This window comes from Penaeus vannamei, chromosome 19 (genome assembly GCF_042767895.1).
Source record: "Penaeus vannamei isolate JL-2024 chromosome 19, ASM4276789v1, whole genome shotgun sequence".
NCBI classification, from domain to species: Eukaryota; Metazoa; Arthropoda; class Malacostraca; order Decapoda; family Penaeidae; genus Penaeus; species Penaeus vannamei.
The window spans coordinates 19,029,233-19,042,947 of record NC_091567.1 but is presented as its reverse complement, the minus strand read 5'-3'; the positions used below and the strand labels follow the sequence as shown (position 1 = coordinate 19,042,947).

Genomic DNA, 13,715 nt, shown 5'->3' with positions numbered 1-13,715 from the left:
CTTTACAGAATAAAATGAGTGCCATATACACTCACTCTTTAGCCCATGTGTATTTTTATCATCATAGGACCTGTGAAATGCCAATGGAGGGGCAAAGCACATGCTACTGGTACGTTAGGTTAGGTTAGCATCACTAGTTTTTAAAGGGTTTATATACAAATGAGGAACAGAAACGTATATTTTGAATTACCTTTTCTGATGAAGTAGACCAACAAATAGAGAGGTGAGAAAATGGATATATCATAAAATAACAAACAAGAACGCAGTAAGATATTCTAGAATCTAAATACCGAAGCTCTATGATTATCAAATTAAAAAGAAGATACTAAGAACTATCGCAGCATCCAGGAGGCACTTCCTGTAAACAGAGGGAGACATCCTGCGCCACACATATCAATGGGGGATCACCGGATTCTTCCTTTGGCTCTGATAAGGTTGTTTTGTTAACAAAGCCACCCATCTCCGGTCTGACCTTTCTCTTTCGGCTTTTTGACCTTCCTGGGAATATTTCTTAATCTTATAACGGCTGGATGGTCGGGAGCACAGTTCGCCAGACTCATGTGGGTTCCCTGCTTTCATTCTGCGGTGGCGGTGGGGTGCGTGGGAGACCCGTGCTCCTGTTCATATTCCCAAGCGCTAACAAGCAATAGAGGACATGCCATGCGCATCTCGAGGGACCTGTCACGTGATCTCCTTAATTAATATCCTCGTATGGGTCTTCGTCGTCGGTGCTGCAAGGACTGGCATACGGGTGTGAATCCCTCTCCATACTTCGCCAGTTTCCTCCAGGCAATTTTCCCATTTTTCTCAGAGTTTGCGTCCCGATAATGCCTTGCCATGTGGCATTGCCTGGCCGCCATGCCCCCGGCTCGTCTTCGCCAAGGGATTCGTAGAGATGTTCAGGATCTGAGACGGCCTTGTGCAGCTCCGGGCCACAACCTTTGGCAAGTAAATCGTTAGAAATGACATTCATATAAAGTCCCGAGACCCCTGTCACGTTCATGTATTGCACGCCATCGAGTTGCTGCTGCTCTCCGGCCCTGCCTCCCGGCGGTCTTTGCAGAGTGGCTGAGTCTGAGCCGCAGTTACCTTCCGAGTCCTCGTCCAGGCTCGCATAATCAGGCTCCTGGTCCGAAAATGACCTGCGTTGCTCCATCCCGCTCTTGAAGCTCGGGTTGCATGAGTAATCCTTGGTAATGTTGCGATGTTTGCTTGCGAATGTTCTTTCACTCATTTTGGCTGCGAGTTCCATCGAAAAGTCGGATTTCATCTGGACCTTCCCCGCCGCGGAAGTATCTTTCCTAAACTTCATGTCCAAGTTGGGTTTCACTTTAGCTGAACCCTCGGCTGAATGTTCGGAACGCAGTCCCGAGACGTATCCGTTTCGAGAGCTCTGTTTGGTTTCCACCAATGAAGCCTTCTGATGATTAGAACTTTTATTCAAGTATGGAAAGTGGACCTCGAGCTCGGGACTTTGCAAAGGAAGAGATTTGGAGTCTGAATGCAAGCCCCGAGGCGGTTCTCGAAGCTCGGACGGGACTTCAAGGGCGTGGCAATCGGCATGTGTACCATGAGACTTGTGACGTCTCGATGCTGACTTGGGATGCCTGGTGTTTTGATCGGAATTCGCCGGAGCCGAGTGGGAGGGCGAGGTTGGGGGTCGCAAGGGGGAGGGTGCCTGCGGGGAGCGAGGGATGGGCGGGGGCTTCAGTCGGGGCAGTCCCGGGGGAGGACGCGACCCAGGGGTGCCTGCAGTGACTTCTCCCGTGCGTAAGATTATCTGTGAAGATAATACGATTACGATTATGACTTTCAAGGGTATCATATCACACGATGATATGAGAACATCATCGAGCCAACTTTTAAATTCTAAGCGATCTGGAATCGAGTTACCCGCTTTTTTTTCTTACCTGGATTTCGCAGGCAGTTCATCTTTTTTAATAGTATCACCATCTTACGTCGATATATTTCACCGCATTTGCACTTATGCAGATGTGTGCGTGTTGAACTTACCCGACGCTTTGATCTGCAGTAGCAAGCGAAGGCGATCGCTGTAGCCAAGAGGGAGGATGCCAAGAACACAACAACACCAAACAATATGAAACCTGAAAAATCACAAACAAACATGAATACCTTTTATGATTTCACGCCTTTTTTCTCAGTTTTCACAATGCGAGTATTTATCATGCTTCTTAAACTGTTTCTTTTATTTGATTGGCAATGAGCTACATGACTATTATTTTTTTTATAAACATCAACATAATCATAATTGCTCATCATTAACATTTTTCTTTGCTTAACGGATACAGTTGTAATTATACTGCATTGCAACGTCTGCTACCACAGATCTTTAGATTGTTTCTATTATTTCTACAATCATCATCACATCATCTGTTTTTTGTACGATGCTTATCACTGTTGTACCTGTGCTCAATGACATGAAATAATAATCCCAATCTTTCACATTGAAACTACTGCAACTACTACTTTTAATACTACAACTGTTAATGATAATAATAATAATAACACAACAATGGCATTAATAACGATAATAACAATATTAGCAATTACAACAATAATAATGATAAAGATATCAATAATAATGATCATGATAATGATGAAAATGATAATGATAATAATGATAAAAGTAATGATAATATTGATAATAACAATAATAATGATGATGATTATAATGTCAATAATAAGGATAATGAGAATAACAACAATAATAGTAATGATGATTATAATAAGAGTAATAATAATGATAATAATAATAATAATAATAATAATAATAATAATAATAATAATAATAATGAAAATAATAATAATAACAGCAACAGCAACAACAATAATAACACAATGATGATAAGGATAATAATGTTGATAACAACAGCAATGATAATAAGAATAACAACAATAATGATAATGATAATACTGATAACAACAATGAAATAATGACAATGATAACAAAGAGGTAATAATAATAACATTAATATGGTAACAATAGCAAAAACATCTACAAAAACAACAGCAGCAATAATAATGATAAAGTATATAATAGTAATAGTAATGATGATAGCAATGATAATAATAATGATAATTACAATAATAGGAATAATGATGATAATAATGATAACAATAATGATAATGATAATAATATTTGTAATAGGAATAATGATAATGATAATAACAATGATAATAATAGTAATAAAAACATTACTACTAATGATGAGAATAAGAATAATGGTAACGATAATAACTGTAATAACAACAATGACAATGACAGTGATAATAACAATAATAATAACAATAACGATAATTATGATAATGACAACAATAAAATCAATGATGAATGATAAAGACGATGATAGTAATAATAATGATAATAGTAATAATAACAACAACGGAAATAGTAATAACAATGATAATGATACTACTGCTCTTACTACTGCTACTACTGCTATCAATAATAATAATGATAATAATAATAATATCAATAATTAAAATGACAATTATGATAATAATAATAACAATAAAATTATAATGATAAGAATAAAAAATAATGATAATGAAAATAATAGTAATGATAATAGCAACAATAATGATAATAATGACAATAATGATAATAACAACAAAAACGATAAAAACAACAACAGTAACAATAATAGTAATAATGATAATAATGATAATAACAATAACAATAATTACACTGATAATGATGACAATAACCATCATTATTACAATCATTATTACAATGATAATGATAATAAGTAATAATGAAAATAGGGCTCATGACAATAACACATGACAATGATAATGATAATAATAACATTAATAATAAAGATAATGCTGATAATAATAATAATAATAACAATAATGATAAAGATAATAATAATAATAATAATAACAACTAAAATGACAACAACAATAATAATGGTAATAATAATAATACTGATGATGATGCTGAGGCTGATGATGATAATAATGATAATGATAACAACAATGATAATAATGATACTTATAACAGTAGTAAAAAAAATGCATCAAAAATAATAAAAGGATAGATAGAAATAATTTTCTTAATGATGACTCAACAAATAACCATAATGATAATAATAATAATAATAATAGCAATAATGATAATGCTCATAATAATGGGAATGATAAAAGTAATAATAATGCTCATGATAATAATATCAGTGATAATAACGATAATGATAATGTTAATGATAATATCAATAATAAGAATAATGATAAAATGATAATGATAATACAAATAATATTAATAATGATAATAATAATGAAATTTATAATGCTGATATAAATAACAATGATACTAATAACAATGATAATAACAATAATAAAGAAACACCAGGGACCATCATATTTATTGGGCGACGTTTCGGATTAATAACTTACAACCATTCTCAAGCCAATCTAGTGGGAGAAAGTACACTATAAGGAAACTATAAAATAACATAAAAATCCTGTGGGCGTTACAAAATTAGATAACAAAATAAACTAATAAAACAAGTAAAAAGGATAAAACTAAAGTAATACTAAAATGTTAAAACACAAAAAAATATGATAATAATAATAATGAAAATTATGATGATGATAATGGTAATGGTAATAATGAAAATAATGCAAATGACAACAACTTTAATAATGAAAATAAAGGTAATGATAACAGCTGCAATAGTAATAATGGACAAAGATAATGATGGCGATGATAATGAAAAAAATATCAATGATAATGATAATGAAAATGATGATGGCAATAATGATAATAATTTTAATGATACTAATATTAATAATATAAATTATATTGATAATGACATTGATATGATGAAAACAATAATAATAAAAACAATAATGTTGATGATGTTAATAACAATGATAATGATCGATGATAATGATAATAATAATAATAATGATAATAATAATAATAATAATAATATACTAATACTAATAATGATAATAATAATAATAATAATAATATACTAATACTAATAATGATAATAATAATAATAATAATAATAATATACTAATACTAATAATGATAATGATAAAAATAATTATAATGATGGTGATGATGATAATAGAAATATAAATGATAATAATAATAATAATAATAATAATAATAATAATAATAACGATAACTACAGCAACAACAATAATGATAATGATAATTCCAACAATATTCATATATATGATAATAATAACCATAGAAATATTTAGATAACAACAATAGTAAAGAAACAAGAACAATAATAATATTAAGTACAAAAAGAATAATAACAATGATAATAGTAATAATAATAATAATAACAATTATAATAATGATAATAAAAATATCAATAATGATAATGATAATAATAATGATAATAGTAACAATTGCAATAATAATAACAACAATGCTAATAATTATAATGATGATAATAATAATAATAACAATAATAATAATAATAATAATAATAATAATAATAATAATAATAATAACAAAAATAATGATGACAATAGTAATAATTGCAATAATAATAACAATAATGCTAATAATAATAATGATGATAATAATAATAATAACAATAATAATAAAAATAATAATAATAATAATAATAATAATAATAATAATAATAATAACAATAATAATAATAATAATAATAATAATAACAATAATAATAATAATGATAATAATGATAATAATAATAATAATAATAATAATAATAATAATAATAATAATGATAATAATAATAATAATGATAACAATGATGATGATGATGATAATAATAATGATAATAATAATGATAATAATAATAACAATAGTAATAATAACAATAATAATAACAATCATAATGATATCATTATTAGCAATGATACTAATAGCAATAACAATAAGAAAAAATAATAACAATAGGAATAATAACAACAGTGATCATAATCACACTGACAAGAATAACAATGATAGAAATAATAATAACACAGCAACAACAAGAACGATAATAAAATCAGCGAAAAAATTATAAGATCAGTAATAATAAGGATATAATGATAATTACAACAACAAAAACAATGATGATAAAATAATACCAATAAGATAATAATGACAAGAATAACAATAATGACAATAGAAGCGAAAATGATAACACTAACAATAACAAAAACAATAATGATAATAATTTAGAAAAAAGAAACAAAGATTTATTCATAACTTTTTGAGTTACCCTGCAAACCAACGAAAAAATTAACTACCAAAGACATAACCTCCTTGGCGGAGGTAATAAGGATAAAAATGATAACAGTAATGACAATGATAACAATGATAATGATTGTAATCATCATAATAACAATAATAATGATAGTAATCTTCATAATAACAATAATGATAATAAAAATATTACTACTAATAATAGTATTGATAATAATAATAATAACAATAATAATAATAATAACGATGATGATGATAATAATAATGATAATGATAATAATTATACTACTACTAATAATAATGGCAATGATATCAATATCAATGATAATAATAGTGATCTTATTAACAGTGATATTATCATCAGTACTATTGATGATGATGTTGATGATGAAGATGATAATAATATTAATGCTAATTATAATAACGATAATAATAGTAATAATGATGATGATAATAATAATGATGATAATAATAATAATAATAATAATAATAATAATAATAATAATAATAATAATAACAATAATGATAATAGTAATAGTGGTAATTATAATAATAACAAATAATAATTATGATACTACTACTACTACTATTACTATGATAGTAATAATAATGATCATTAGAAAAATAAAATAATAACGATAATAATAATAATGATAATGACAATAATAACAGTAATGATAATAATAATGATAATAATATAAAAAATAATAATGATTATGGTGATAATAATGATAACAATGATAATGACTGACAATAATAATAATAATAATAATAGCAGCTATAATTATTGATAATAATAACAATAACAACAGCAACAACATCAGACTAATGCTAATAATCTTTATCATTACTACTACTATTGAAAAATATATACATAATTACAAATATGAAAATAACAATAGTAGTAATGAAATGAAAATAACACTGATAATAATAAGAACAGGGACAAGAGCACTATTGATAATAATGATTATAATAATCATAATGATAATGGCAACAACAGTAATAATTATAATATTAACAATAATAATGATAATGATAACAATGATGCTACTACTACTACTACCAATAATAATAACATTAACATTGCTAATGATAATAATGATGATAATGATAACAATGATAAGGAGAACAATAACAATAATAACAGTGATAGTAATACTATCTATAATGATAACTATAATGATAACAATAATAGTAAGAATAATGCTAATGCTAATGATAACAATAATAATGCTACTACTACTACTACTACTACCACCACCACCAACAACAACAATAATGATAATGATGATGATAATGCCAATGATATTAACAATAATGGTAACATAAGAACAACAGTAATAATAATAAGAACATTAATGATAATATTAATAATAATGAACATTAAAAATATTAATAATAATGAACAATAAAAAAACACTAATGAACATAAAGATATTAATAGTACTGATGAAAATGATAATACTAATAATGATAATAATAATAAAGATACTACTACTACTACTAATAACAATAATGATAATTATGGTGATAATAAAAAACAAAAATGATAATATATGTAATAATGATAATAACAATAATAATAATAATAATAATAATGGTAATAACAATAATATTATTATTATTGATAATAATAATAATAATCATAATAACAATAATAATAATAATAATAATAATAATGAAAATGATAATAATGATAATAATAATAACAATAATAATAATGATAATGATAACAAAAGCAATAACAATAATGATCATAACAAAAGTAACAATAATAATAACAGTAGCAGCAATAATAAGAAAAATAAGAGTGATAATAACAACAACAGGAACAGCAGCGACAACAACAATAATACTGAAAATAATAATGATGATACAAATAAGAGTAATCATAATAAAAAATATTGCGATAACTATAACGATGATAATAATGACAGCAAGAACTATGATGATAATAATAATAGCAATTACAACAATGATAACAACCAACAAATGCAACAATAATAATGACAATGATAATAGTAAAATAAAAATGATAAAAATAATTATGATGATAAAAATAACAACATAATAATGAAAATAATAATGATAATGTTAATAATATTAATAACAAAAATATTAAGAAATAATGATGATAATGATAATAATATAAATAACAAAAAATATTAAGAAATAATGATAATAACAATAACAATGATAATGATAATAAAAGTAATTATAACAATAATAAAGCTAATAATGATAAGAATGATATTCATAATAATAATAATAATCGTAGTGATAATAATAATAATCGTAGTGATAATAATGATAATAGTACTGATCAAAATAATAATGATAATAATAATAATGATAAAAATAATAATGATAGCAATGATAATGATTATAATAACGATGATAATAATAATCATAATAATGATAACAATAATAATAGTAATGAAATAACAATAATGTTTACAATAATGTTATAGATATTATTAGTTACAATAAATGCAAAACCACTACCAATAACAATAGTAATAATAATAGAGCTAATAATGATGATGATAATAATAATGATAATAATAACAATTGTAATGATAATAAAAATAATCATTATAATAATGATCATAGTATTAATAATCATAATCATAATAATAACAATGATAATACATAATAATGATGATAATTATGATAAAAATAATGATGATAGAAATAATAACAATAATAAAAATAGTAGTAGTAATAATATTGATAATGATGATGATGATGATAATGATGATAATAATAATAATAATAATAATAATAATAATAATAATAATAATAATAATTATAATAATGACAGTAATGACAATAACAACAACAGCAATAATATTGATACTAATACTAATACTAATAATGATAACTACAACAATAATGTTAATAACAGTAATAAACTAGTAATAATACTAGCAATAATGATAATGATAATAGTAATAACACTGATAATGATAATAGTAATAACACTGATAATGATAATAATATTGATAATAATAATAATGATAATTATAACAGTAATGATGATGATAATCATAACAACAACAACAATAATAATAATAATGATAATAACATCAATAACATTTATATTTCCACTAAAGTAACGATAATAAAAATAATAATATCAATGATAAGAGCAACAATAGTAATAATGGTAATAACAATAATACTGATAATAACATTGATAATGATGATACTGTCAAAATTAGTAATCATAGTAATGATAGTCATAGTAATGGTAATAATAACTAATTATGATTATAATAATACTCATAATGTAATAATCATAATGATAAGAATAATGATAATGATAATAATAATAATAATAATAATAATAATAATAATAATAAAAATGATAATAATAACAGTAATAATAGTGATGAAGGTATGGTTAATAGCTCTTAATAAGAACAACAACAGCAAGGACAACAACTGTTGGAACAACAAGAAGAAACATATTTTTAGTAGCAATAACAGCATTTGTTATTATTGTTATAACAATAATAATTATAATTATCATTATTATTATCATAATGATGAAAATCATAATCCTGAAAATGATAATGATAATGATGATAAAAATAACAACATAATAATGAAAATAATAATGATAATGATAATAATATTAATAACAAAAATATTAAGAAATAATGATGATAATGATAATAATATTAATAACAAAAAATATTAAGAAATAATGATAATAACAATAACAATAATAATGATAATAAAAGTAATTATAACAATAATAAAGCTAATAATGATAAGAATGATATTCATAATAATAATAATAATCGTAGTGATAATTATAATAATAGTACTGATCAAAATAATAATGATAATAATAATAATGATAAAAATAATAATGATAGCAATGATAATGATTATAATAACGATGATAATAATAATCATAATAATGATAATAATAATAATAGTAATGAAATAACAATAATGTTTACAATAATGCTATAGATATTATTAGTTACAATAAATGCAAAACCACTACCAATAACAATAGTAATAATAATAGAGCTAATAATGATGATGATAATAATAATGATAATAATAACAATTGTAATGATAATAAAAATAATTATTATAATAATGATCATAGTATTAATAATCATAATCATAATAATAACAATGATAATACATAATAATGATGATAATTATGATAAAAATAATGATGATAGAAATAATAACAATAATAAAAATAGTAGTAGTAATAATATTGATAATGATGATGATGATGATAATGATGATAATAATAATAATAATAATAATAATAATAATAATAATAATAATAATAATTATAATAATGACAGTAATGACAATAACAACAACAGCAATAATATTGATACTAATACTAATACTAATAATGATAACTACAACAATAATGTTAATAACAGTAATAAACTAGTAATAATACTAGCAATAATGATAATGATAATAGTAATAACACTGATAATGATAATAGTAATAACACTGATAATGATAATAATATTGATAATAATAATAATGATAATTATAACAGTAATGATGATGATAATCATAACAACAACAACAATAATAATAATAATGATAATAACATCAATAACATTTATATTTCCACTAAAGTAACGATAATAAAAATAATAATATCAATGATAAGAGCAACAATAGTAATAATGGTAATAACAATAATACTGATAATAACATTGATAATGATGATACTGTCAAAATTAGTAATCATAGTAATGATAGTCATAGTAATGGTAATAATAACTAATTATGATTATAATAATACTCATAATGTAATAATCATAATGATAAGAATAATGATAATGATAATAATAATAATAATAATAATAATAATAATAATAATAATAAAAATGATAATAATAACAGTAATAATAGTGATGAAGGTATGGTTAATAGCTCTTAATAAGAACAACAACAGCAAGGACAACAACTGTTGGAACAACAAGAAGAAACATATTTTTAGTAGCAATAACAGCATTTGTTATTATTGTTATAACAATAATAATTATAATTATCATTATTATTATCATAATGATGAAAATCATAATCCTGAAAATGATAATGATAATGATGATAAAAATAACAACATAATAATGAAAATAATAATGATAATGATAATAATATTAATAACAAAAATATTAAGAAATAATGATGATAATGATAATAATATTAATAACAAAAAATATTAAGAAATAATGATAATAACAATAACAATAATAATGATAATAAAAGTAATTATAACAATAATAAAGCTAATAATGATAAGAATGATATTCATAATAATAATAATAATCGTAGTGATAATTATAATAATAGTACTGATCAAAATAATAATGATAATAATAATAATGATAAAAATAATAATGATAGCAATGATAATGATTATAATAACGATGATAATAATAATCATAATAATGATAATAATAATAATAGTAATGAAATAACAATAATGTTTACAATAATGCTATAGATATTATTAGTTACAATAAATGCAAAACCACTACCAATAACAATAGTAATAACAATAGAGCTAATAATGATGATGATAATAATAATGATAATAATAACAATTGTAATGATAATAATAATTATTATTATAATAATGATGATAGTATTGATAATCATAATCATAATAATAACAATGATAATACATAATAATGATGATAATTATGATAAAAATAATGATGATAGAAATAATAACAATAATAAAAATAGTAGTAGTAATAATATTGATAATGATGATGATGATGATGATGATGATGATGATGATGATGATGATGATGATGATGATGATGATGATGATGATGATGATGATGATGATGATAATAATAATAATAATAATAATTATAATAATGACAGTAATGACAATAACAACAACAGCAATAATATTGATACTAATACTAATACTAATAATGATAACTACAACAATAATGTTAATAACAATAATAAACTAGTAATAATACTAGCAATAATGATAATGATAATAGTAATAACACTGATAATGATAATAATATTGATAATAATAATAATGATAATTATAACAGTAATGATGATGATAATCATAACAACAACAACAATAATAATAATGATAATAATATCAATAACATTTATATTTCCACTAAAGTAACGATAATAACAATAATAATATCAATGATAAGAGCAACAATAGTAATAATGGTAATAACAATAATACTGATAATAACATTGATAATGATGATACTGTCAAAATTAATAATCATAGTAATGATAGTCATAGTAATGGTAATAATAACTAATTATGATTATAATAATACTCATAATGTAATAATCATAATGATAAAAATAATGATAATGATAATAATAATAATAATAATAATAATAATCAAAATGATAATAATAACAGTAATAATAGCGATGAAGGTATGGTTAATAGCTCTTAATAAGAACAACAACAGCAAGGACAACAACTGTTGGAACAACAAGAAGAAAGATATTTTTAGTAGCAATAACAGCATTTGTTATTATTGTTATAACAATAATAATTATAATTATCATTATTATTATTATTATAATGATGAAAATCATAATCCTGAAAATGATAATAATCACAATGATGACAATAACAATATCGATAATGGTACTAATATTAATAATAATAGTAGTAATGCTATTACTGTAACAGTTACTACTACTACACCTAATACTACCACTGTCACTACTAGCACCAGTAATAATAGTAATGAGAATTGTCATTACCATGAACATCACTGTTACTCATTATTCCGGTAATTTCGCCTCAGCTGGTTCGACGAAATCATTTACTCGGACTCTTATTTGCACTGATGACTAAATGTACATCTTGGTAACCTGTAAGTACATGCAGTCGAATAATTTGCAGTTCACTGATATATCTCAGCTTACCTTTTTATGTCTTATCCTTTATTTACAAAAGTAATATTGACTGGGTTGAATAGAAATAGAAGGAAAATACATGACTTGGCTAGAAACAAAAATCGGGATGGACAGTCACAATATGAACAAAACATCTTTGCAAGAATGTTTTGAAACTTGCAGTCCATCCAAAGTGAACTTTCGCTAACCGAAAAAGACGCTAGATGGACTCAGAAGTGCACCTTCCTTCCGCGAGGCATGCAGCACACTGCTCGGAACATGCCACCCGGCGCTCCCTCACTTGTTGCCTGCGTTATCGCCTCAGAACGAAGGAAGGAAATGCGTTCGTCAAACTCCGCGACGATTTTCGTGCGAGTACGGAGGCGCTTGGGGGCAAGGTCTGCCTGGGGGGTTCGGCGCCTGGTGTCGTTAATGCTACGCTTCGTATTTCGCGCCTTCATATCTAAAGCCTTGCTGTAGTTTCTGAATGCGTGCTCTGTTTTGATAGAGACATGGCAACACATTTACAGTATGCTATGGTTAAGAATCACCTTTTCAGTTTGTATCTGTAGTATGAAAATATGAAAAGTACTATATA

The 13,715-nt window shown here is 24.3% G+C and overlaps 1 protein-coding gene and 1 long non-coding RNA gene across 2 annotated transcripts in view; one reads left to right on the top strand and one right to left on the bottom strand.

The window, feature by feature from the left end:
• Window positions 1–41, top strand: part of LOC138865032 (uncharacterized) — a 14,566-nt gene extending 14,525 nt beyond the window's left edge. Inside the window, exon 3 of the long non-coding RNA XR_011399279.1 lies at window positions 1–41. This exon is cut by the window's left edge and continues 645 nt beyond it. This is a non-coding gene — a long non-coding RNA (uncharacterized lncRNA).
• Window positions 1–13,510, bottom strand: part of LOC113825982 (uncharacterized) — a 14,385-nt gene extending 875 nt beyond the window's left edge. Inside the window, exons 1-4 of the mRNA XM_027378853.2 lie at window positions 13,327–13,510; window positions 12,983–13,093; window positions 2,014–2,105; window positions 1–1,780 (exon numbers count right to left, since the gene is read on the bottom strand). The exon at window positions 1–1,780 is cut by the window's left edge and continues 875 nt beyond it. Coding sequence (XP_027234654.1) covers window positions 695–1,780; window positions 2,014–2,105; window positions 12,983–13,004 — 1,200 coding nt within the window. The 5' untranslated portion in view covers window positions 13,005–13,093; window positions 13,327–13,510 and the 3' untranslated portion in view covers window positions 1–694. The remainder of the gene's footprint in view (window positions 1,781–2,013; window positions 2,106–12,982; window positions 13,094–13,326) is intronic.
• Window positions 13,511–13,715: the final 205 nt, after the last annotated feature.